The sequence below is a fragment of the Melospiza georgiana genome, chromosome 24 (genome assembly GCF_028018845.1).
Source record: "Melospiza georgiana isolate bMelGeo1 chromosome 24, bMelGeo1.pri, whole genome shotgun sequence".
Taxonomy (NCBI): Eukaryota; Metazoa; Chordata; class Aves; order Passeriformes; family Passerellidae; genus Melospiza; species Melospiza georgiana.
In genome coordinates this window covers 6,746,638-6,771,345 of record NC_080453.1, presented here as the reverse complement: position 1 = coordinate 6,771,345, position 24,708 = coordinate 6,746,638, and the positions used below count along the sequence as shown (strand labels likewise).

The 24,708-nt window shown below is 58.4% G+C and overlaps 2 protein-coding genes across 3 annotated transcripts; both read right to left on the bottom strand.

The window, feature by feature from the left end:
* Positions 1-566: 566 nt before the first annotated feature.
* On the bottom strand, positions 567-3,142 carry LOC131093285 (interferon alpha-inducible protein 27-like protein 2A). Its single transcript, XM_058040445.1, has 5 exons — positions 3,050-3,142; positions 2,750-2,804; positions 1,663-1,725; positions 1,129-1,290; positions 567-903 (listed from the first exon to the last, which is right to left on the bottom strand). Exons 2-5 carry the CDS (start codon positions 2,757-2,759, stop codon positions 812-814), a joined length of 327 nt encoding a protein of 108 aa, XP_057896428.1. The 5' UTR covers positions 2,760-2,804; positions 3,050-3,142; the 3' UTR covers positions 567-811.
* A 637-nt stretch (positions 3,143-3,779) lies between these two features.
* Positions 3,780-6,817, bottom strand: LOC131093284 (interferon alpha-inducible protein 27-like protein 2A). Of its 2 annotated transcripts, none has more exons than XM_058040444.1 (7): positions 6,779-6,817; positions 6,451-6,507; positions 6,171-6,230; positions 5,851-5,880; positions 4,946-4,996; positions 4,419-4,580; positions 3,780-4,151 (listed from the first exon to the last, which is right to left on the bottom strand). In XM_058040444.1, the coding sequence occupies exons 2-7, from the start codon at positions 6,452-6,454 to the stop codon at positions 4,039-4,041; spliced, it is 420 nt and encodes a 139-aa protein (XP_057896427.1). In that variant the 5' UTR covers positions 6,455-6,507; positions 6,779-6,817; the 3' UTR covers positions 3,780-4,038. The 2 variants fall into 2 exon arrangements, with proteins under 2 accessions (XP_057896427.1, XP_057896426.1); XM_058040443.1 differs by having other exon boundaries at positions 6,772-6,791.
* Between the last annotated feature and the right edge of the window lie 17,891 nt (positions 6,818-24,708).

The window sequence follows — 24,708 nt, the reverse complement described above, 5'->3', positions numbered from 1 at the left end:
CTGGGGCTGTCCCGTCCTCGGGGTCGCGCCCTGGGGTGCCCCCTCAGGGATCCCTTTGGCCCCCATGGCCTCGGGCGGGACCTGCGGGGGCTGAGGGGGAAGGACGCGCCGGGCCGCGGCTGCTCAGGCTGTGCCGGGGCTCCTGTGGCTTCACGGGGCGGTTCCCCAGCAGGTTTGGGACCGATGAAACTCCGCGGCTCCAGCGAGCACCCACAGCAGTCTGGAGAGCAGAGCTGGAGCCGCTCTGCCTCCTAATCCCCGCAGGGCAGCCTCAAAAACCGGCTGAAACCCCTCTCTGCACCCCCTTTGCTGCTGCTGCTGCTGCTGCTGAGCTGGGTCAATTGTATCTGTATTCTGGAAAAGTGCTTAAAAACCTTTAACCTTAATGAAAGAGTGCAGCCATCCTCTGGCGTGGGCTGTAATTTCTCCCCCGCCCCAAACTGAGTGCAGGGGAACTGGGGGCAGCATCAGCGAGCAGGTCAGTGCTGGGCACTGAGCATCCCCTGTGCCCTGTCCCCCTCTAATGCCACCATCACCCAAGAGAGCAGCCACACACAGACACCAACTCTGCTGCAAGCAAAGCACTTTTATTGGCTTCAGGGAAATCACTACTCAAGAGAATCCAAAGCTTTTGAAAGGGGAGGCAAAGATCTGAGGGGTCTGTGGGGGTTTCTGAGCTGCATTGTGTAAGGCACTGCTTTGGGATCAGCAACCTGCTTGACTTCTGTTGGGTTGCTTGACTGGAGTTGTCACCTCCTCATGTTTGTCACCCGAGTTACTTTTCCTTGGGTTGGTCACTTGGAGGTTTCTATCACTTGGGGAGCAAGGCACCGACTGCTGCGCCAGCTGAGCCTAGGGCAGCTGTCAGCCCAGTTTTGGCAGCAAGAGAGAGTCCTGCAGCTCCTGCAAAGAAAAATTGAAATGTGAACTCCCAGGAGCATCAAGGCTGCCTGCTGAGGGACCGAGCACTGGGCACAGCCAGCCAAGGACTCCTCCTGGGTAGGGAGAACCCAGAGAGTTTGGAGCAATTCAGAGCAGGGAGGGGTGAAAGGGCTGCTCTGGCTCTAGAGCCAGCGTGTTCTCCCTGCCATGGAGATGGAGCCCAGCTCCCCTGCCCTCTCCACTCACCGATGGACTGCAGCACAGCCACGGCGCTGCCTGCAGCCACTCCGCCGCCGTTGGCGATGGCAGCTGCCGACATCATCTTGGCAGCCACGGAGCCGGCGAGGATGCCGGCCTTGGTGAACCCCAGTGCAGCAATGCTCCCCGGGATACCAACCAGTGCCAACCCTGCAGGGAGGGCAGAGCAGTGTTAGGGTGCTCTCAGTGAGCCCCATCTCCCCCTGCCACCTGCTCCAGACCCGGCCTCCCCAAAAGCACCCAGGGAGCAGAGCGGGCAGCGAGGGCTGGGGCTGCAGGGACGGGGACAGCCCTGGGCGGCAGGAGAGGAGCAGCGTGCAGGGCTGCAGCAGCGGGGGCAGACACAACTCCATTCCAGGCACTGCCCAGAGCTGCCCCTCTTCCCCTCTTCCTCCCACCAGCCCCCCAATTCTCCCCAGCCCTGGTCCTTGCAGCCCCCAGCCCAGCCCAGTCCCCAGGACCCCATGGGGCTGGGATCGGCCAGTGAACCCGAGCGCTGCTCATCCAGCTCCAGATCCTCACCTGCTCCCACTGTGACTCCCACTGCGGCTCCAATGACAGTTTTAATGATAATTATATTCGCCCCTGAGAACGAAAATGGCAGGAGGGGAGGAAGGACATCAGCATGGACAGCACAGCTCCCCTGAGCAGCAGCAGCTCCTCCAGCCTCCCCCTGCCTTCAGCCCCTGAAGAGGCCACTGGTGGGGTGGGTCCCAATACCCCCCCAGATTGGGAGGAACAGGGAGAAGGGGCACACCCCGGAATGCCCACCCTGCCCTGCCTGCCACACCCACCGACCTGGAACAGCACAGGACACAGGGCACGTGTCAGCCCAGTCTGTGTCCTGCACTGCCCAGATGGCCCCTGTGCCCACAGCCACCACTGAGCACGGAGCTCCTTGTATTTAGACCCATGGCCAATCCATGGATGCGTCAGACCCAGAGCCTCTCAGTGGCTGGAGGATGCTCAGGATGGTGTTTCGGGTTGGCTGCCCTTTGTGGGTGATGTGATGCTCCAGGATGCAGGCGAGGTTCAGTGGTTTGAGCTGTGGGGGCACCTGGAAGGCTGCACCCCACTAAGAGCATCCTCAGCTTGTGCCAGGGAATTGGCCTGCAGTCAGCTCTGCTCCCTGAGTGTTGTGGTGTGCTGCACACCCAGCCCCTTTCTGCTCTGCCTTTCTGTCTCTGGCCAAGTGCTGCCAGTGGACACAGGAGTTCTCACCACAGAGCACTCACCTCCCTGCACAGCCCCTGATCCCCTCAGCCCAAACCCCAGCAGGTCCTGGCTCTTCCCACCACATTGGGATGGATCCTTTTCCCACACTTTGGGCACACTCAGACCAGGGATGGATTCAAGAGCTGCTTTGGCTTCAGAGTAAGCCCAGGCTACAACCCCGTGTTCCACCCAGCGCAGCCCAGCCCATCTGCACTAAAGCCCCTCTCAGCTGGAGCCCAGCCCCCTGTGCCGGGCAGGGTCCCAGAGCAGCAGCAGCTCTGCCAGCGCCGCCCTCCTTCAGCCCTCCGGGAGGAGAGGGGAGCAGGGGCGAACCCCAGGGTCCCTGTGCCCCCCTCAGGACCCAGACTCCGATCCCAGGAACCTCCCAGCTTACCCGCGGCCATCTGGATGGGACGAGATCTGCGATGAGTCTGCTCTAAACTCGGTACCTTGGGGGAACGAGAACCAAGATTTTTTTGCGTGGCCGGCAGCTGCGATCAGCGGGGCTTTCTTGCCCTGCACGATCGACTCCAGCCACCCCTCTCCCACCCAGGAGACCCCGGCCCCCTCCCCTCACAAGAAGGGACCCCTCCTCTCCCCAGCCCCGGCTCCTGCCCGGCCGCTCCGCCGGCACAGCGAGGAGAACGCCCCGTTATCGTCCCCTCCTCAGATAAAGGCTGCTGTCCCCACACACCCACGGCGGCACCTCACACCTCCAACCTCTCGTGTGTTTGTTTGTGCTCTGGGGAGCCGAGGGCTGACGAAAGGCGGAGCTAAGGGGAGCGGCCGGTCAGCTGATTTCCGAGAAATCAGCAAGGAAGCCGCTCGCTCAGTTTCGCTGTCTGGGTAACCCTTGATGGTGCTGCCTCTGCTCGAGCAGGGCCGGGGCTCTCCCGTCCTCACCCTGGGGTGTCCCCTCAGGGATCCCTTTGGCCCCGATGGCCTCGGACGGGAGCTGAGGGGGAAGGACGCGCCGGGCCGGGGCTGCTCAGGCTGTGCCGGGGCTCCTGTGGCTTCACGGGGCGTTTGCCCGGCAGGTTTGGGACCGATGAAACTCCGCGGCTCCGAGGAGCACCCACAGCAGTCCGGAGAGCAGAGCTGGAGCCGCTCTGCCTCCTCCTCTCCACAGGGCAGCCTCAAAAGCCGGCTGAAAACCCTCGCTGCACGCCCCCTTTGCTGCTGATGCTGAGCTGGGTCAATTGTATCTGTATTCTGGAAAAGTGCTTAAAAACCTTTAACCTTAATGAAAGAGTGCATCCATCCTCTGGCTTGGGCTGTAACTTCTCCCCTGCCCCAAACTGAGTGCAGGGGAACTGGGGGCAGCATCAGCGAGCAGGTCAGTGCTGGGCACTGAGCATCCCCTGTGCCCTGTCCCCCTCTAATGCCACCATCACCCGAGAGAGCAGCCACACACAGACACCAACTCTGGTGAAAGCAAAGTGCTTTTATTGGCTTCAGGGAAATCAATGCTCACAACAATCCAAAGCTTTTGAAATGGGAGGCAGAGCCTTGAGGGGTCTGTGGGGGTTTCCCAGCACCTGCACTGTGCAAGGCACGGCTTTGGGATCAGCAACCGGCTTCGTTTCTCTTGGTTTGCTTGTATGGAGTTATCTCCTCCTCATGTTTGTCACTCAAGTTACTTTTTCTTAGGTTTGTGACTTGGGTTTTTTATCCTTCTGTAGGTTAGTCACTTGGAGGTTTCTTTGACTCAGTTAGCTGGGCACCGGTTGCTGCACCAGCTGAGCCCAGGGCAGCTGTCAGCCCAGCTTGGGCACCAGCAGAAAGACCTGCAGCTCCTGCAAAGACAAATCGAGATGTGAAGTTTCAGGAGCATCGAGGCTGCCAGCTGAGGGACCGAGCACTGGGCACAGCCAGCCAAGGGCTCCTCCTGAGCAGGGAGAGCCCAGAGATTTTGGAGCAATTCAGACCAGGGAGGAGTCAAAGGGCTTCTCTGGCTCTAGAGCCAAAGAGCCGCTCCTTTGCCTCAGTGTTCCCATCCCTGGAGCCCCATTTTTCTCCCTGCCATGGAGATGGAGCCCAGCTCCCCTGCCCTCCCCACTCACCGATGGACTGCAGCACAGCCACGGTGCTGCCTGCAGCCACTCCGCCGCCGTTGGCGATGGCAGCTGCCGACATCATCTTGGCAGCGATGGAGCCGGCGGCGATGCCGGCCCCGGTGAAACCCAGCGCGCCGAGGAACACCGGGACGCCAACCACTGCCAATCCTGCAGGGAGGGCAGAGCAGCGTTAGGGTGCTCTCAGTGAGCCCCATCTCCCCCTGCCACCTGCACCAGACCCGGCCTCCCCAGAAGCACCCAGGGAGCAGAGCGGGCAGCGAGGGCTGGGGCTGCAGGGACGGGGACAGCCCTGGGCGGCAGGAGAGGAGCAGCGTGCAGGGCTGCAGCAGCGGGGGCAGACACAACTCCATTCCAGCCACTGCCCACAGCTGCCCCTTCTCCTCCTGCCGGCACCCAAATTCTCCCCAGCCGTGGTACTTGCAGCCCCCAGCCCCAGCCCAGACCCCAGGACCCCACGGGGCTGGCACCAGGCAGTGAACCCGAGCGCTGCTCATCCAGTGCCAGACCCTCACCTGCTCCCACTGTGGCTCCAATGACAGCTCCAATGGCACTTCCATTGTCCTCTGAGAAAGAAAATGGCAGGAGGGGAGGAAGGACATGAGTATGGACAGCACCGCTCCCCTGAGCAGCAGCAGCTCCTGCAGCCTCCCCCTGGTTTCAGCCCCTGAAGATCCCTGGGAAGAGGCCTCTGGAGGGGTGGGTCCCAATGTCCCCTCAGATTGGGAGGAAAAGGGAGAAGGGGCACACCCCAGAGTGCCCAACCTGCCCTGCCCGCCACAGTCACCTACCTGGAACAGCACAGGACATACGGCACGTGTCAGCCCAGTCTGTGTCCTGCATGCCCAGATGGCCCCACGTGCCCACAGCCACCACTGAGCACGGAGCTCCTCGTGTTCAGACCCATGGCCAATCCATGCATGCGTCAGACCCAGAGCCCCTCATTGGTGGAGGATGCTCAGGATGGTGTTTGGGGGTGGCTGCCCTTGCGGGTGATGTGATGCTCCAGGATGCAGTTGAGGCTCATTGGTTTGGGCTGTGGTGGCACCTGGAAGGCTGCACCCCACTAAGAGTGTCCCCAGTGTGTGCCAGAGAGTTGGCCTGCAGTCAGCTCTGCTCCCTGAGCACACCCAGCCCCTTCCTGCTCTCCATTTCCACCTCTGGCCAGTGCTGCCAGTGGACACAGCAGTTCTTGCCACAGAGCACTCACCTCCCTGCACAGCCCCGATGCCCTCAGCCCCAACCCCTACCCCAAGAGATCCTCGCTCTTCCCACCACATTGGAATGGATCCCTTTCCCTCAGTTTGGGCACATTCAGACCAGGGATGGCTTCAGCAGCTGCTTTGGCTTCAGAGGAAGCCCAGGCTACAACCCCGTGTTCCACCCAGCACAGCCCAGCCCCCCTGCCCTCTCCACTCACTCTCAGATCTGCGATCCTTTGCTGCTGCTCCTGCAAGGGAGGACAATGAAGCGTTAGGGTGCTCTCAGTGAGCCCCATCTCCCCCTGCCACCTGCTCCAGACCCGGCCTCCCCAGAAGCACCCAGGGAGCAGAGCGGGCAGCGAGGGCTGGGGCTGCAGGGACGGGGACAGCCCTGGGCGGCAGGAGAGGAGCAGCGTGCAGGGCTGCAGCAGCGGGGGCAGACACAACTCCATTCCAGGCACTGCCCACAGCTGCCCCTTCCCTCTCAGCAGCACAAGCAGCGAAGCCAAGCACTGCTCATCCCGTGCCAAATTCTCACCTCCAATTGTAGATCCAGTGATGAGCAGAGTGATCATGGCAACGGCGACTACCCGTGTACCTAGGAAGGAAAAGGGCTGAAGGGCAGCAGTGTGGGCAGTAAAGCCCCTCTCAGCTGGAGCCCAGCGCTCTGTGCCGGGCAGGGTCCCAGAGGCAGCAGCAGCTCTGCCAGCGCCGCCCTCCTTCAGCCCTCCGGGAGGAGAGGGGAGCAGGGGCGAACCCCAGGGTCCCTGTGCCCCCCTCAGGACCCAGGCCCGCAGCCCAGGAACTTCCCCGCTTACCCATGATCGTCAGTGCGGGAGCGAGATCTGCGATGAGTCTGCTCTAATCCCGGATCCCTGGGGGAACGAGAACCAAGATTTTTTTTGCGTGGCCGGCAGCTGCGATCAGCGGGGCTTTCTTGCCCTGCACGATCGCCCCCAGCCACCCCTCTCCCACCCAGGAGACCCCGGCCCCCTCCCCTCACAAGAAGGGACCCTCCCTCTCCCCAGCCCCGGCTCCTGCCCGGCCGCTCCGCCGGCACAGCGAGGAGAACGCCCCGTTATCGTCCCCCCATTACAGACAGGCTGCTGTCCCCACACACCCACGGCGGCACCTCACGCCTCCAACCTCTCGTGTGTTTCTTGTTCTCTGAGGAACCAAGGGCTGCAGAAAAGGCGGAGCTAAGGGGAGCGGCCGGTCAGCTGATTTCCGAGAAATCAGCAAGGAAGTCGCTCGCTCAGTTTCGCTTTCTGGGTAACCCTTGATGGTGCTGCCTCTGCTCGAGCGGGGCTGGGGCTCTCCCGTCCTCAGCCTGGGGTGTCCCCTCAGGGATCCCTTTGGCCCCGGTGGCCTCGGACGGGAGATGAGGGGGAAGGATGCGCCGTGAGCTGTAACTTCTTCCCTGCCCCAAACTGAGAGCAGGGGAACTGGGGGCAGCATCAGCGAGCAGGTCAGTGCTGGGCACTGAGCATCCCCTGTGCCCTGTCCCCCTCTAATGCCACCATCACCCAAGAGAGCAGCCACACACAGACACCAACTCTGCTGCAAGCAAAGCACTTTTATTGGCTTCAGAGAAATCAATGCTCACAACAATCCAAAGCTTTTGAAACGGGAGTCAAAGATCTGAGGGGTCTGTGGGGGTTTCTCAGCTGCACTGTGCAAGGCACGGCTTTGGGATCAGCAACCTGCTTGACTTCTCTTGGGTTGCTTGTCTGGAGTTATCTCCTCCTCATGTTAGTCACCCAAGTTACTTTTTCTTGGGTTGGTCACTTGGGTTTTTATCCTTTTTAGGTTGGTCACTTGGAGGTTTCTTCCGTTTTGAGAACCAGGCACCGGCTGCTGCGCCAGCTGAGCCCAGGGCAGCTTTGGCACCAGCAGAAAGACCTGCAGCTCCTGCAAACACAAATCGAGATGTGAACTCCCAGGAGCATCAAGGCTGCCTGCTGAGGGACCGAGCACTAGGCACAGCCAGCCAAGGGCTCCTCCTGGGTAGGGAGAACCCTGAGAGTTTGGAGCAATTCAGAGCAGGGAGGGGTGAAAGGGCTGCTCAGGCTCTAGAGCCAGCCCGTGCTCCCTGCCATGGAGATGGAGCCCAGCTCCCCTGCCCTCCCCACTCACCGATGGACTGCAGCACAGCCACGGTGCTGCCTGCAGCCACTCCGCCGCCGTTGGCGATGGCAGCTGCCGACATCATCTTGGCAGCGACGGAGCCGGCGGCAATGCCGGCCCCGGTGAAACCCAGCGCAGCAACACCCAGTGGGACGCCAAAGAGTAGCACTCCTGCAGGGAGGACAATGAAGCGTTAGGGTGCTCTCTGTGAGCCCCATCTCCCCCTGCCACCTGCACCAGACCCGGCCTCCCCAAAAGCACCCAGGGAGCAGAGCGGGCAGCGAGGGCTGGGGCTGCAGGGACGGGGACAGCCCTGGGCGGCAGGAGAGGAGCAGCGTGCAGGGCTGCAGCAGCGGGGGCAGACACAACTCCAGTCCAGGCACTGCCCACAGCTGCCCCTTCTCCTCCCACCTGCACCCCAATTCTCCCCAGCCCTGGTCCTTGCAGCCCCAGCCCAGCCCAGTCCCCAGGAGCCCACGGGGCTGGGGCCGGGCAGTGAACCCGAGCGCTGCTCATCCAGTGCCAGATCCTCACCTGCTCCCGCTGTGGCTGCAATGACAGTTCCAATGGCACTTCCACTTCCATTGTCCCCTGAGAAAGAAAATGGCAGAAGGGGAGGAAGGACATGAGCATGGAGAGCAAAACTCCCCTGAGCAGTGCTGAGCACTCTGTGCCAGGCAGAGCAGGGTCTCAGAGCCAGCAGCAGCTCCTCCAGCCTCCCCCTGCCTTCATCTGCCTTTTGCCTCTCAAGACCCCTGGGAAGAGCCCTCTGGAGGGCTGGGTCCCAGTGTCCCCCCAGGCTGGGAGGAACAGGGGCACACCCCGCAGTGCCCACCCACCCACCCTTCCCTGTCCTCCACAGCCACCAACCCAGAACAGCACAGGGACACAGGGCAGGTGTCAGCCCAGTCTGTCACCTGCCACCAGCACAAGGTCAATCAAACAGAGTTCATAGCAAACACACCCACTGCCTTGCCAGCCCTTCCCTGTGCAGGGTGAGAGGGAGCAGGGCTGGCAGCAGTGCCCACTGCAATCCCTGCCTGGAGCACAGCAATTCCCAGGGCACTCAGCAGGTACCTGCACACCCACCACCACTGCAGCCCCTCCTGCCATGCACTTCTGCTTTTGGGGCACCTCTCGCTCCTACAGCTCTTCAAGGTGCCCAGGCTGCTGGGGCTTTCCAGAGCCTGCGTGGCTGCCTGGCAGGGACCTTGGGCTCAGGCATCTGCTTGGCTTCCCTTGGGAAGCCACAAACAATGACAGAATGAGCTAAGCTGCAAAAGACCTTTGAGATCATCTAGTCCAACCTGGGACCTAACACCCTTTCATCAACTTTACCATGGCACTGAAAACTACATTCAGTGTCTTTTTAAACACATCCAGGGATGGTGACTTCACCACCTGGCTGGCCAGACAATGTCAGTGCCCAATCAGTCTTTCAGTGAAGAAATTTTTCCCTGATGTCTCACCCAAACTTCCCATGAACTTTACCTGGATTATCCCCATTGTTGGGACCATCGTCGGGACTATTGTCGGGACCATTGTCGGGACCATTTTCAGGACCACCACCAGGACCATCCTCACGACCACCACCAGGACCATCCTCAGGACCATCCCCATCCTTGGGTTCATCACCATGATCTGTCTCATCCCAGGATTTCTTATCTGAATTTCTCTCCTTCTTGCGCTCATCACCAGGAGTTGTGTGCTCCCCAGATTTCTCATTTATAATTATCGGGATCTTGGGTTCCTCCTCTGGAGGTGGCTTCATCTTGGACATCTTGGCAGAGTCTCCTGCACCAGTGACAGCAGGATAGATGTCAGCCCAATTTTGGCACCAAGAGAGGAACCTGCAGCTCCAGGCTGGTCCTGCCCCTCCCTCACAGCAGCACCCTGAGTCTCTCCTTCCCAACACTTGCAGCCCCTGCCTGGCAGTGAACCCCAGTGCCAGACATTTACCTTCTGTGGCAGCTCCTTTTCCTCTGTGTCTCACAGCTAAGAGGGAAAAAGGCAGGAGGGCAGGAGGGAGAAGAGGAAAAGGAAAATGAAGAGGAAGAGGACAGGGAAGGTGGAAGAGGGAAGGAAGCAGCGCTACCCACCTGCCCCCGGCATTGCTCACCTGCCCGCAGTGCCCGGTGCACTGGAATGGTCCCGTGGTGCCCGATGGACTGGGATGGTCCCGCGGTGCCCGGTGCCCTGGAAAGGTCCTGCAGTTCCCGGTGCACCGGAACGGCCCCGCGGTGCCCGGTGCCCTGGAGAGGTGCCGGTGCCCGCCCCGGGGCCGCCCCGTCCCAGCCGCGCCCAGGCAGGAGGCAGCGGGCTGAGCTTGATTCTCCATTCCTGCCGTCAGACACAGCAAGGGCAGCACGGGACAGGGGTGGGGGTCCCGGCCGCGGAACCAGAGGGGTTCCAGAGTGTGGGGTCACGGCAGACGAGTGCGAGGGTCCTGTTGTGTACGGGAGGGTCACGGCAGGGCAGCCAAACCTGAGCCCTGCGTGGCTGCCGAAGCTTAACCCCAGCCAGCCCAAAGCGCCTCGCAGCCGCTTGCTCACCACTCCCACCCCTCCAACCCCATCGGGACTAGGGACAGAATGGAAGGGTAAAAACTAGAAAACTTGTGGGTTGAAATAAACAGTTTAATGTAGTGAGAGTCCTATGTATTGGATAAGTGGGTCCTAGTTGCTCTAAATGAGCCACAGCTGTGAAGTCCTTAGTTGGGCAGCAGCTGTGGCTTGCAAAGATACCTGGGATAAAAGGGGGTGGGTCGAGAGCCCCACAAGGAGGAGCTCCTGTGAAGCCATGAGGAACTGCACAGCAGAGAAGAGCTACATGGTAGAAAACCAGCTAGAAGGTATGGACTTTAAGGTGGGACTCCAGAAATATGAAATACAATAAGATAACAACAATAATTGGTGACCCCGACGTGATGGAGGTTTGCAGCCTGAAGAGCTGTGGAAAATAGGACAGCCTGAGAGCTGTAGCAGCCTGAAGAGCTGTGGAAGATTGTGTGTATTGTACTTGTGTGAGGCCTTTGAGTCTTGGGATAAAACATGTATTGTCAAGGAAATGAATATATTGTACTTGAATATCTATATTGTATTTGAATACATCTGTTAGTAATAGAAAAAGGGGGAAACGTAGTGAGAGTCCTATGTATTGGATAAGTGGGTCCTAGTTGCTCTAAATGAGCCACAGCTGTGAAGTCCTTAGTTGGGCAGCAGCTGTGGCTTGCAAAGATAACTGGGATAAAAGGGGGTGGGTCGAGAGCCCAGGAGGAGCCCCTGTGAAGCCATGAGGAACTGCACAGCAGAGAAGAGCTACATGGTAGAAAACCAGCTAGAAGGTATGGACTTTAAGATGGGACTCCAGAAATATGAAATACAATAAGATAGCAACAATAGTTTAATAGGGAAAGAAAAAGCCGTGCACGCAAGCAAAGCAAACCCAGGAATTCAGTCCCTGCTTCCCGCGGGCAGGGAGGGGTTCAGCTCCTCCGGGAGAGCGGGACTCCTGCAGACGGGACAGATGCGGGAAGAGAAATGCCATCACTCCAAATGTCCCCTCCTTTGTTCATTCATGTTATATCCCACGGTCGGGGATATCCCATTGGCCAGTTGGGGTCACTTGTCCCTCCTACGTCTCCTCCCAACCTCTCACTCGCCCCCAAATCCCTCCCCAGCATGGCCGTGTGAGGGCCTGGAAATGCCTTGGCTCTGGGCAAGCTCAGCACTAACAAAACACCTCTGTGGCATCAACCTCGTGTTTGGCACAAAACCAAAACACAGCCCCTGGGAGGAAAATTAAAATTACCCCTAGCCCAGCCCAAAGCAGCACAATGGCCAAGAGCTGTGAGGAGTCCTGAGGAAGAGGAGGAGAAATCAGCCCAGGGCTCCCCAGCTGGCCCTGCCTAAGCATAGGGCTCCCATTATCCCCCCTAGCAAGGGGGAGCACCCCATGGAGGAGCAGATCCCCCAGATCTCAGCTCCCTGCTGCCATCAGGTGTCCCCAGAGCCAGGGCAGTGCAGGCAGCAGGGCCACATGGGGCACCCCTGGGCCTTGACCTGCTCCCGTGGCCACCCCAGGCCCTGGATGTGGGCACTGCCCTGGCAGGACAAAGCTCAGGGTGCTGGGGAAATGCTGTGCTGCCTTGTTTACCAACACTGCTGCAGAATGTGTGTATCTGAGGTAAATAATAGAGAGAATGCAGAAAGTAAAGCTCAGCTGGGTGTGGGGAGAGTCCTGAGGTCACACATGGGACACAGTACAGGACACAGAGCACTTGTCAGCCAGACTGTCACCTGTCACTGGCACAAGGTGACTCAAACGTGGTTTACAACAAAGCCATCCAATGCCTGGATGGGAGCCAGAGGCCAGAGGTTGTGCAGGGGCCTTGGGGAGCACCTCCTGCCCACCCCCAGTCCCATCCTCAGCCTGTGCCCAGCACAGCCCAGGTGGAGGCACTGCCCAGAGGGCCCCTGTGCCCACAGCCACCAAACTGCTCCTCATGTTTGGAGCCATGGCCAACCCATGTGTGCCTCAGACCCAGAGCCCCTCAGTGGCTGGAGGATGCTCAGGATGGTGTTTTGGGGGTGGCTGCCCTTCGTGGGCGATGGGATGCTCCAGGATGCAGTCGAGGTTCAGTGGTTTGGGCTGCACCCCACTAAGGGTCACCTCAGTCTGTGCCAGAGCGTTGGCTGCAGTCAGCTCGGCTGCCTGAGCACACCCAGCCCCTTTCTGCTCTGCCTTTCTGTCCCTGGCCAGTGCTGCCAGTGGACACAGCAGTTCTTGCCACAGAGCACTCACCTCCCTGCACAGCCCCAATGCCCTCAGCCCTGGTCCCTGCCCCAGCAACTCCTGGCTCTTCCCACCACGTTGCTAGATTCCTTTGCTAGATTTCAGTTGGGTTCAGACCACTGAAGGCTTCAAGGGCTGCTTTGGCTCTACAGGAAGCCCAGGGTACAAGTCTGTGTTCCCTCCCAGCACATCCCAATTCCCTGCCCTCCCCACTCACCGATTCGGAGACTGAAGCCAAAATACTTGTAATTCATAGAGAACTTGATGGCCTCACCTCTTGCCAGTGCTGCAAGGAGGGCAGAGCAGCGTTAGGGTGCTCTCGGTGAGCCCCATCTCCCCCTGCCACCTGCACCAGACCCGGCCTCCCCAGAAGCACCCAGGGAGCAGAGCGGGCAGCGAGGGCTGGGGCTGCAGGGACGGGGACAGCCCTGGGCGGCAGGAGAGGAGCAGCGTGCAGGGCTGCAGCAGCGGGGGCAGGCACAACTCCATTCCAGGCACTGCCCACAGCTGCCCCTTCCCCCTCAGCAGCACCACCAGCAAAGCTGAGAGTTGCTCATCCTGTGCCAGGCTCTCACCTACAAGTGCAGGTCTAATGACGATTCCAATGAGGAATGCAGCGACAAGTAGAAGAAAGTCTAAGAAGGAAAATGGCAGATGAGCAGGAGTTGGGCACTAAAGCTACTCCCAGCTGGAGCCCAGCGCCCTGTGAAGGTCAGGGCAGGGTGCCAGGAGCAGCAGCAGCTCCTCCTTCAGCCCTGCAGGGGCCTGAAGGGGCGAACCCCAGGGTCCCTGTCCCCCCCTATATTGTCCCATCCAGGTCCCATCTCCTTGACCCCACGAGCCACCCAACTTACCCATGGTGGTCTGGACGGCAGCAGGAGCTGCACTGTGTCCTCTGTGAGCCTGCTCCTCCCAGAAACGAGAACAAGACGTTTTTCCGTGAGCAGCAGGCGGGGCTGGCGGGGCTTTGGTGTCCTGTACGATCGTGCTCAGCCACACCTGTCCCACTCAGGAGCCCGCGGTTCCCCACACAGGCACAGAGCCCTCAGACTCTGCCCAGGCCCCTGCCCCGCCCAGGGCTTGGTGGATGCTCCCCGTTATTGCCCCCAAGGTGAGCAGCCCCCCGTTATTGTCCCCCCTACACAGAGAAAGGGGGTGCTGTCCCCAAACACCCACGGTGGGAGCACAGCACCCCACACCACCGACCTGTCCTGTGTCTGCTGTGCTCAGAGGGTCAAAGGGCAGCAGGAAAGACACCAACAGGTAATGTCACCACAGGTAATTTCCGAGAAATTGCTCAACCACTGAGTTTCCGTTTCGTTCTAATCAACAAGTGATTTTGCTGTCTCTGCTGGAGCTGGGCTGGGGCTCCCCCATCTCCAGGACTTTGGACATTGGGGTTGCCCCTGCAGGGAGCCTGTGGCTTTCCACTGTGGGGAACTGCGAGGAATTCTTTTAAAAACAGATGGTCTGGAATGAAGTTAAGTCAACAGAGACAACATTGTATCTGAAAACTGTTTCTTGATAACAAAAAAACAAACAAACAAAAAAAGTTACCCTACACTACCACCCTACCCCTGAGCCACGATGCACACCAGGCACCACCACACACACCCACACCAGAAATGCACTTTTAATAAAGGTTTCAAAAGAATTTATGACTCAAGGCCATCCAAATCTGTTAAAGGGCCAGCTGCTGGTTGGTGGGGGCATTCTAGTCCATGCTGTGGGAAGACATGAAGCAGGCTGCTTGGAAGGAAGGAAATCACCTTCTGTTCACTGCCCATGGTGATCAGGCTTTCTTCTTCTGGTCAGCAAGGCATTGGCTGCAGCCTGGGGGGCTGGCCTTTTGTTTCCCCCCTATAAAGACAGGAGCGTCAGGTCTCAGAAGCATCGGCTGCCTGCTGATGGACAAGCAGGAGCCAGGGACAGCCACAAATATCTCCAGCAAGAGTCTCCCCAGTCTGTGCCAGAGCGTTGGCTGCAGTCAGCTCTGCTCCCTGAGCACATCCAGCCCCTTCCTGCTCTCCATTTCCAGCTCTGGCCAGTGCTGCCAGTAGACACAGCAGTTCTCACCACAGAGCACTCACCTCCCTGCACAGCCCCAGTGCCCTCAGCCCCAATGCCCTTGCCCCATCGTGTCCTGGCTCTTCCCACCACATTGGGATGGATCCCTTTGCGACACTTTGGGCACATTCAGACCAGTGAGGGCTTCAAGGGCTGCTTTGGCTTCAGAGTAAGCCCAGGGTGCAACCCCGTGTTCCACCCAGCACAGCCCAGCCCCCCTGCCCTCCTCACTCACCAAAATGGAAACGTACACCCAGGAGATTGATATCGATGTTCAAAGGCTCATTCCTTGCTCTTCCTACAGGGAGGGCAGAGCAGCGTTAGGGTGCTCTCAGTGAGCCCCATCTCCCCCTGCCACCTGCACCAGACCCGGCCTCCCCAAAAGCACCCAGGGAGCAGAGCGGGCAGCGAGGGCTGGGGCTGCAGGGACGGGGACAGCCCTGGGCGGCAGGAGAGGAGCAGCGTGCAGGGCTGCAGCAGCGGGGGCAGACACAACTCCATTCCAGGCACTGCCCACAGCTGCCCCTTCCCTCTCAGCAGCACCACCAGAAGTGAAGCTGAGCGCTGCTCACCCCGTGTCCAATTCTCACCCAGAATCTGAAGTGCGATAACAAGTGCCGCGGCAAATCCCAGAAGAAATGTAATCACGAATGACTCAAAGCCTAAGATGGAAAATGGCAGATGAGCAGGAGTTGGGCACTAAAGCCCCTCCCAGCTGGAGCCCAGCACCGTGTACCAGGCAGGGCAGGGTCCCAGAGGCAGCAGCAGCTCTGCCAGCGCCGCCCTCCTTCAGCCCTGCAGAGGCCCCAGAGGGGGGAAGGGGCGAACCCCAGGGTCCCTGTGCCCCCCACTGCAGGTCCCATGTCCCAGACCCCATGAGACACCCAACTTACCCATGGTCCAGGGATCCAGATCTGCCATGAGTCTGCTCTAATCCCGGTATCCTTGTGAAGCAAGAACAAGAAATCTTTCCATGGGCAGCAGGTGGGGTCTTTGCTGCCCTGCACGATCGTCCTGAGCCACCCCTCTCCCACCCAGGACAGCCCAGCCATGCCATAAGAGCAGAGACCCCTCAGTGCCCACCCAGGCTCCAGCCCAGCCCAGGGCTACCTGGGCTGCTCTGCCAGTGCATGGACTCAGACCCACAGGGACACTGAGATATTTATCGAGGGAAAGGAGCTGGTTTTATACCCTTCCTCAAGGCCCACTATTTCCTTGTATGTTTTTTATCACTAAGGGACCTATCACACATTGCCACATCAGCAATCATTAAACATTCTTAAGGCTTTCTCATCATCCTTTTATGGGGTGATCTCGTGCCATCCAGGTGTCAGGCAGATTCCAACAGGCTCCTCTCCTTAGGGCGTCCACCAAGTGGCATTTCTTCCCAAGGTCAGGGGAAATGTTTCCTAATACGAGAATTTATAGGTTCAATGTATGGTATTCATAAGTGAATTATTGAGACCCTCTAAAGTGTTTTTGTTTCAATCATACCTGTATTCTGGAAAAGCGATTAAAACCTTTAACCTTAATGAAAGAGTGCAGCCATCCTTCTTTCCTCTATGACACTGGAATCTAAAAGTGGTTTACAAACCAGTACACAGCCTAAAAGCAGAATCTCACAGATTTCATATGGGGAGGGCTTGGTAGTTTTTAAGCCACAGTTAAAATTGCAGCTGATCACCTGCACAGCAGCACCTGGTGGTTCCCACTCACACTGGGTTCTGTTCCTCTGGCTTGGGCTGTAACTTCTCCCCTGCCCCAAACTGAGAGCAGGGGAACTGGGGGCAGCATCAGCGAGCAGGTCAGTGCTGGGCACTGAGCATCCCCTGTGCCCTGTCCCCCTCTAATGCCACCATCACCCAAGAGAGCAGCCACACACAGACACCAACTCTGCTGCAAGCAAAGCACTTTTATTGGCTTCAGGGCAATCACTGCTCAAGAGAATCCAAACCTTTTCAAAGGGGAGACAAAGATCTGAGGGGGTTTCCCAGCACCTGCATTGTGCAAGGCACAGCTTTGGGATCAGGAAGCTGCTTGGCTTCTCTTGAGTTGCTTGTCTGGAGTTGTCTTCTCCTCATGTTTGTCACCCAAGTTACTTTTTCTTGGGTTGGTCACTTGGGTTTTGTCCTTTGTTGGGGTTGTCACTTGGATATTTGTTGTTTCTTTAGGTTTGTCACTTGGAGTTTTCTTCCGCTTTGATAGCCAGCCGCCACTTGCTGCACTGATTGATCTCAGGGCAGTTTTCAGCCCAGTTTTGACAGCAAGAGAGTAAGCTGCAGATCCTGCAAGGACAGACCATGGCGTGATGTCCCAGTAGCATCGAGGCTGCCTGCTGAGGGACCGAGCCCTGGGCACAGCCAGCCAAGGGCTCCTCCTGGGCATGGAACACCCTGAGAGTTTGGAGCAATTCAGACCATGCCATGTGTTGCCTGCCATGGAGATGAAGCCCAGCTCCCCTGCCCTCCCCACTCACCAATCGTCTGTAGCACGGCCACCTCGCCATCTTCAGCCACTCCGCCATCAGCTCCCATTATCATCTTGGCAGCGACGGAGCCGGCGGCAATGCCAACCCCGGTGAGCCCCAGCGCGCCAAAGATCGCCGGGAAGCCAACCAATGCTACTCCTGCAGGGAGGACAGCACACCTTTAGGGTGCTCTCTGTGAGCCCCATCTCCCCCTGCCACCTGCACCAGACCCGGCCTCCCCAGAAGCACCCAGGGAGCAGAGCGGGCAGCGAGGGCTGGGGCTGCAGGGACGGGGACAGCCCTGGGCGGCAGGAGAGGAGCAGCGTGCAGGGCTGCAGCAGCGGGGGCAGGCACAACTCCATTCCAGGCACTGCCCACAGCTGCCCCTCCTCCCCTCTTCCTCCCACCTGCACCCCAATTCTCCCCAGCCCTGGTACTTGCAGCCCCCAGCCCAGCCCAGTCCCCAGGAGCCCACGGGGCTGGGGCCGGGCAGTGAACCCGAGCACTGCTCATCCCGTGCCAGATCCTCACCTGCTCCCACTGTTTTTCTTATGACAGCTCCAATGCTTTTCTTTTTCTTCCCTGAGAAAGAAAATGGCAGTAGGGGAGGAAGGACATGAGCATGGACAGCAAAACTCCCCTGAGCAGTGCTGAGCACTCTGTGCTGGGCAGAGCAGGGTCCCAGAGCCAGCAGCAGCTCCTCCAGCCTCCCCCTGCCTTCATCTGCCTTTTGCCTCTCAAGACCCCTGGGAAGAGCCCTCTGGAGGGCTGGGTCCCAGTGTCCCCCCAGGCTGGAACAGGGGCACATCCCGCAGTGCACACCCACCCACCCTGCCCTGCCCGCCACAGCCACCAACCCAGAACAGCACAGGGACACAGGGCAGGTGTCAGCCCAGTCTGTCACCTGCCACCAGCACAAGGTCAATCAAACAGAGTTCATAACAAACTCACCCACTGCCTTGCCAGCCCTTCCCTGTGCAGGGCGAGAGGGAGCAGGGCTGGCAGCAGTGCCCACTGCAATCCCTGCCTGGAGCACAGCAATTCCCAGGGCACTCAGCAGGTGCCTGCACACCCACCACCACTGCAGCCCCTCCTGCCATGCACTTCTGCTTTTGGGGCACCTCTCGCTCCTACAGTTCCTCAAGGTGCCCAGGCTGCTGGGGCTTCCCAGAGCCTGCCTGGCTGCCTGGCAGGGACCTTGGGCTCAGGCATCTGCTTGGCTTCCCTTGGGAGGTCACAAAGAATCACAGAATGAACTAGGCTGGAAAAGACCTTTGAGATCAAATCACACCTCTGACCTTACACCCCCGCATCAAATAAACCACAGCACTGATGCCACCTCCAGTGTCTTCTTAAACACGTCCAGGGATGGTGACTCCACCACCTCCCTGGCCAGACAATGTCAGTGCCCAATCAGTCTTTCAGTGAATAACTTTTTTCCTGATGTCTAACAAAAACTTACCCTTCTTTTTACTTCGTCTAGCCTCATTCTTGGGTTTGTCACCAGGATTCGTCTCATCCTTTGATTCCTCATTTGCAATTGTCTCCTCTTCGGGTTCATCACCAGCAATTGTCTCCTCACCACATTCCTCATCTGAAATTGTCTCCTCTTCGGGTTCATCACCAGGAGTTGTCTCCTCGCCACATTCCTCGTCTGAAATTGTCTCTTCTTCAGGTTCATCACCAGGAGTTGTCTCCTCACCAGATACCTCATCTGAAATTGTCTCCTCCTTGGGCTCATCACCAAGAGTTATCTCCTCACCAGATACCTCATCTGAAATTGGCTCCTTCTTGGGCTCATCACCAAGAGTTATCTTCTCACCAGATTCCTGATACGACATTGTCTCCTCCTCGGGTTCATCACCAGGAGTTATCTCCTCACCAGATACCTCATCTGAAATTGTTTCCTCCTTGGGCTCATCACCAGGAGTTGTGTGCTCCCCAGATTTCTCATCCAAAGGTGTCTCCTCCTTGGGTTCCTCCTCTGGAGTTGGCTTTCCCTTGTACGTCTTGGCAAAGTCTCCTGCACCGAGCGACAGCAGGATAGATGTCAGCCCAATTTTGGCACCAAGAGAGCAATCTGCAGCTCCAGGCTGGTCCTGCCCCTCCCTCACAGCAGCACCCTGAGTGTCTTGGGGCCCAAAACTTGCAGCCCCAGCCTGGCAGTGAGCCCCAGTGCCAGACCTTCACCTGCTTGGGCAACTGCCCCAGTGGCAGCTCCTTTGTGGGAAAAAGGCAGGAGGGCAGGAGGGAGAAGAGGGAAAGGAAAACAAAGAGGAAGAGAACAGGGAAGGTGGAAGAGGGAAGGAAGCAGCGCTGCCCACAGCATTGCTCACCTGCCCGCGGTGCCCGGCGCACTGGAATGGTCCCGGTGCTGTCCCTGGGGCTGCCCCATCCCAGCCACACCCAGGCAGGAGGCAGAGGGCTGAGCATGAGTCTTTATTCGGGGGGTCAGATACAGCAAGGGGGGCACAGGACAGCGGTGGGGGTCCCAGCCATGGTACCAGGGTATTGAGGCAATGAACCCCTAAACAGGGAATAATGTCCATTGACTCCATGATTGCAGACGGCTGATCAAATGCTTTATTATATACTATACTATACTATACTATACTATACTATACTATACCATACCAATTACTAAGAAAAGCCAATCACCCTTTGCCAGACAGTCACAACACATCTTTGACCTAATTGGTCAATCAATCAAAACACGATCACCAGAGTCCAATTAAGAAATCCCTCTTCAGTAAACAATCTCATTCCGCATGTGCGCATGCACACAACAACGATTGCAGCAAGTGGAGATAAGAATTGTTTGTCATACTTTTTCTGAGCTTTCTCACAGGCTTCTCACAGCTTTCCAGGAAAATCCTGGGAGAGAGAATTATGTCTCTGTCTGTTCAGAGGATATGCGACTGCTACACCAGGGGGGTTCCAGAGTGTGGGGTCATGGCAATGCACGCAAGCAAAGCAAACCCTGGAATTCAGTCCCTGCTTCCCGCGGGCAGGGAGGGGTTCAGCTCCTCCGGGAGAGCGGGACTCCTGCAGACGGGGCAGACCCGGCAAAGTCCAGCTCCAATGCCCTCCCCACTCACCGTTTCTGAAAATGAAGCCAAAATAATTCAGATTCCTGAAGAAGTCGATGATCTCACCCTTTGCCAATCCTGCAGGGAGGGCAGAGCAGCGTTAGGGTGCTCTCAGTGAGCCCCATCTCCCCCTGCCACCTGCACCAGACCCGGCCTCCCCAGAAGCACCCAGGGAGCAGAGCGGGCAGCGAGGGCTGGGGCTGCAGGGACGGGGACAGCCCTGGGCGGCAGGAGAGGAGCAGCGTGCAGGGCTGCAGCAGCGGGGGCAGGCACAACTCCATTCCAGCCACTGCCCACAGCTGCCCCTTCCCCCTCAGCAGCACCACCAGAAGTGAAGCCCAGCGCTGCTCATCTCATGCCAAATTCTCACCTGTAAGCAGAAGTGCCATGGCAAATCCCAGAAGAAACGGAATCATGAATGTCTCTAAGCCTAAGAAGGAAAATGGCAGATGAGCGGGAGTTGGGCACTAAAGCTCCTCCTGGCTGGAGCCCCGTGCCCTGAGCCGGGCAGGGTCCCAGAGGCAGCAGCAGCTCCTCCTTCAGCCCTGCAGAGGCCCAAAGGGGCGAACCCCAGGGTCCCTGTGCCCCCCATTGCAGGTCCCATGTCCCAGACCCCATGAGACACCCAACTTACCCATGGTCAGCTAGGCAGGAGCAAGAGCTGCCGTGAGTCTGCTCTAATCCTGGTATCCTTGGGAAGCAAGAACAAGAAATCTTTCCATGGGCAGCAGGTGGGGTCAGAGGGGCTTTGCTGCCCTGCACGATCGCCCTGAGCCACCCCTCTCCCACCCAGGACAGCCCAGCTGTCCCATGAGAGCAGAGACCCCTCAGTGCCCACCCAGGCTCCGCTGCTCCACCAGCACACGGACTCAGACCCGCAGGGATACTGATATTTATCAAGAAAAAGGAGCTGCTTTTATACCTTTCATCAAGACCCACGATTTCCTTGTACGTTTTTTATCACTAAGTGACCTTTCACACATTGCCATATCAGCAACGTTCTTAACGTTTTCTTATCATCCTTCTGTGGGGTCATCTCGTGCCGTTCAGGTCCCGACAGGCTCCTCTCCTTAGGGTGTCCACAAAGTGGCATTTCTTCCCAAGGTCAGGGGACAGCAGTTATTCCATGCTGACATGGCATTCTGCAGGCACAGCCCACAGCCTGTTATCTTATCTCTCCCCACCGATACAGCCAGGTGAGCAGGGCCCCTTATTGCCCCCCCTACACAGAGAAAGGGGGTGCTGTCCCCAAACACCCACTGTGGGAGCACAGCACCCCACACCACCAGCCTGTCCTGTGTCTGCTGTGCTCAGAGGGTCAAAGGGCTGCAGAAGAGATCCCAAAAGGGAATGTCAGGACAAGAAATTTATGAGAAATTGCTCAATCACTGAATTTCACTTTCATTCTCATCAACTCCTGATGTTGTCTCTGCTGGAGCCGGGCTGGGGCTCCCCCACCTCCAGGACACTGGACCTTGGCATTGTCCCTGCAGGGAGCCTGTGGCTTTCCACTGTGGGGAACTGCAATGAATTCTTCTAAAAATAGATGGTCTGGAAAAAAATTAAGTCAACTGAGACAACGTTGCATCTGAAAAGTGTTTATTGATAACGAAAAAACAAACAAAAAAAGAAATCACGCTACTAAAAAGTGTAGAAAAGACGGAGAAGGATGAAGGAAAATGGAAAAGGAGTGTGGGGAGAGACAAAGAGAGGCAGCCAGAGACAAAAAGTGGGAGTGAGCAGCAGCAGCTCAGGGAGTGGCTTGACGCTCACAGGATGCTCTGCCAGCAGCCCAGGAGCTCACCACGCACACCAAGCAACACCACATCCACCCACACCAGAAATGCACTTCTATTCAAGTATTCAAAAGCATTTATTGCTCAAGGCCATCCAAATCTGTTAAAGGGGCAGCTGGGGGTCTTTGGGGGATTTCCAGTTCCAGCAGCGGGAATACATGAATCAAGTCAATTGGAAGGAAGGAAATCACCTTCTGTTCACTGGCAGTGGGAACCTGGAGCTCTTCCCATGGACAGCATGATGTCTGCTGCTGCTTGCAGGGCAGAGTCAGTCCTCATGTTTTCCCTCTATAAAGACAGGAGTGTCAGGTCCCAGAAGCATCGAGGCTGCCTGCTGATGGACAAGCAGGAGCCAGGGGCAGCCACAAATATCTCCAGCAAGAGTCTCCCCAGTCTGTGCCAGAGCATTGGCCTGCAGTCAGCTCTGCTCCCTGAGCACACCCAGCCCCTTTCTGCTCTGCCCTTCTGTCCCTGGCCAGTGCTGCCAGTGGACACAGCAGTTCTTGCCACAGAGCACTCACCTCCCTGCACAGCCCCAATGCCCTCAGCCCCAACCCCTACCCCAAGAGATCCTCGCTCTTCCCACCACATTGGGATGGATCCCTTTCCCTCAGTTTGGGCACATTCAGACCAGTGAGGGGTTCAAGGGCTGCTCTGGCTTCAGAGTAAGCCCAGGGTGCAACCCCGTGTTCCACCCAGCACAGCACAGCCCCCCTGCCCTCCTCACTCACCAGCTTGAAAAAAGAAAGAAAAAGATCCCTTGTTCAATTTGATGGTTATCTTGCTTTTCTTTATCGCTGTTCCAGGGAAGAGAAAGAAGTGTTAGGGTGCTCTCTGTGAGCCCCATCTCCCCCTGCCACCTGCACCAGACCCGGCCTCCCCAGAAGCACCCAGGGAGCAGAGCGGGCAGCGAGGGCTGGGGCTGCAGGGACGGGGACAGCCCTGGGCGGCAGGAGAGGAGCAGCGTGCAGGGCTGCAGCAGCGGGGGCAGACACAACTCCAGTCCAGCCACTGCCCACAGCTGCCCCTTCCCCCTCAGCAGCACCACAAGAGAACCCAAATGCTGCTTATCCCGTGCCAGACTCTCACCTACAAGTGTAATTCCTGCAACGACTGCAACTAATCCAACGACGTGTATAATTGCAACGATTGCCGGAACGGGAACTAAGAAGGAAAATGACAAAAGGGCAGCAGTGTGGAGAATAAAGCCCCCCTCCCAGCTGGAGCCCCGAGCCCTGGGCCAGGGCCGCCCCAGAGGGGAGAAGGGGCGAGCCCCAGGGTCCCTGTGCCCCCCTCCCCGTCTGTCCCACTGCAAGTTCCCCGTCCCCGACCCCACGAGACACCCAACTTACGCATGGTGGGCTGGGCAGGAGCGAGAGCTGCGATGACCCTGCTCTAATCCGGTCCCTTGGGAAGCAAGAACAAGATTTCTCTGCATAGGCAGCAGGTGGGATCAGAGGGGATTTACTGCCCGGCACGATCGCCCCCAGCCGCCCCTCTCCCACTTAAAAGCCCCCGGCCCCTCCCCTCACAAGGAGAGACCCCCCCAGCCCATGCACACGATCCTGGCCGTCCCAGGGACCAGCGCCTGCTCCGCCGGCACAGCGAGGGGAGCAGCCCCCGGTTCTGTCCCCTCCTCAGAGAAAGGCGGCTGTCCCCGAGCACCCACCGCGGGACCGCGGCACCTCAGCCCCTGCTGCGTCTTTTGTGCTCTGAGGGGAAAATGGCAGCCGAAAATAAGCAGCCCCACCCTTGCACCTTCCGGCAGGAAAGGCAGGGGTGGGCCAACTGATTTCCGAGAATTCTTAAACCAGTCACTCCGTTTTAATTTCTGTTTCAGTCTCGGTGTTGCTGCCTGTGCTGGAGCAGGAGCGAGGCTCTCCCGTCCTCGGGGTCGCGCCTATGGGCATATGAAGAAGTATGTAGGGTTGGCAGGGAGCGGCGGGCGCCGCGGGGCTGGGGGCGCAGGGCACGGGGCTGCCCCTCTGCCGGCCGTGTCCCCCAGCCCCAGTGAGGTCCTGCAAGGAGCCCGTGGCCATGGTGAAACCCGAGAGCGGGCAGGGGCTCAGGGGAGCACCTTCTCCACGTGCTTGGAGGGCGAGGCAGCGCCGTGGCCAGTCCATGTGTGCTTCGGACCGAGAGCCCCTGGGGGGCTGCAGAGTGTTCAGGATGGTGTTTTGGGGGGATTTGGCTGCCCTTGGAGGCTGCAGAGATGCACCCACTCCAGCCCCGGGGCTCTGCCGGCCCTGCATTGCAGTGCCAGGCTGCCCTGAGGATTTGCTGCAGCAGCGCCGGGGTCCCAGGGACTGCCAGCACGGCCAGGCTGCAGTGGGAGCAGCCCCTGGCTGTGCAGGGGGACTGGGAGCAAGGCTGGAAACACGGCCTGTGCAATCCCTGCCTGGAGCACAGCACAGCCCCAGCTGCGGGGCAGCAACCTGAGCCACTACACACACCCAAGTACCACCACACAGACATGCCAGCACTGTGCATTTATTGCTAATTTGCTGTTGAATTCCAAATTATTGAAAGCAGAAGCTGTGGGAAGGATTGGACTTTCCAGCACCAGACATTTGAAGACACATCCTGTGCTTGGAAGGAAGGGATCTTGCTTCTGCTTGCTTGCATTGAGCACAGGGAGCTGTTTCTGCTCCAGCAGGCCATCAGCTGCTGCTCAGAGGGCAGTCAGGCCAGTGATACAGCCCCTGCAAAGACAGAAGGGTGATGTCTCAGGAGCAT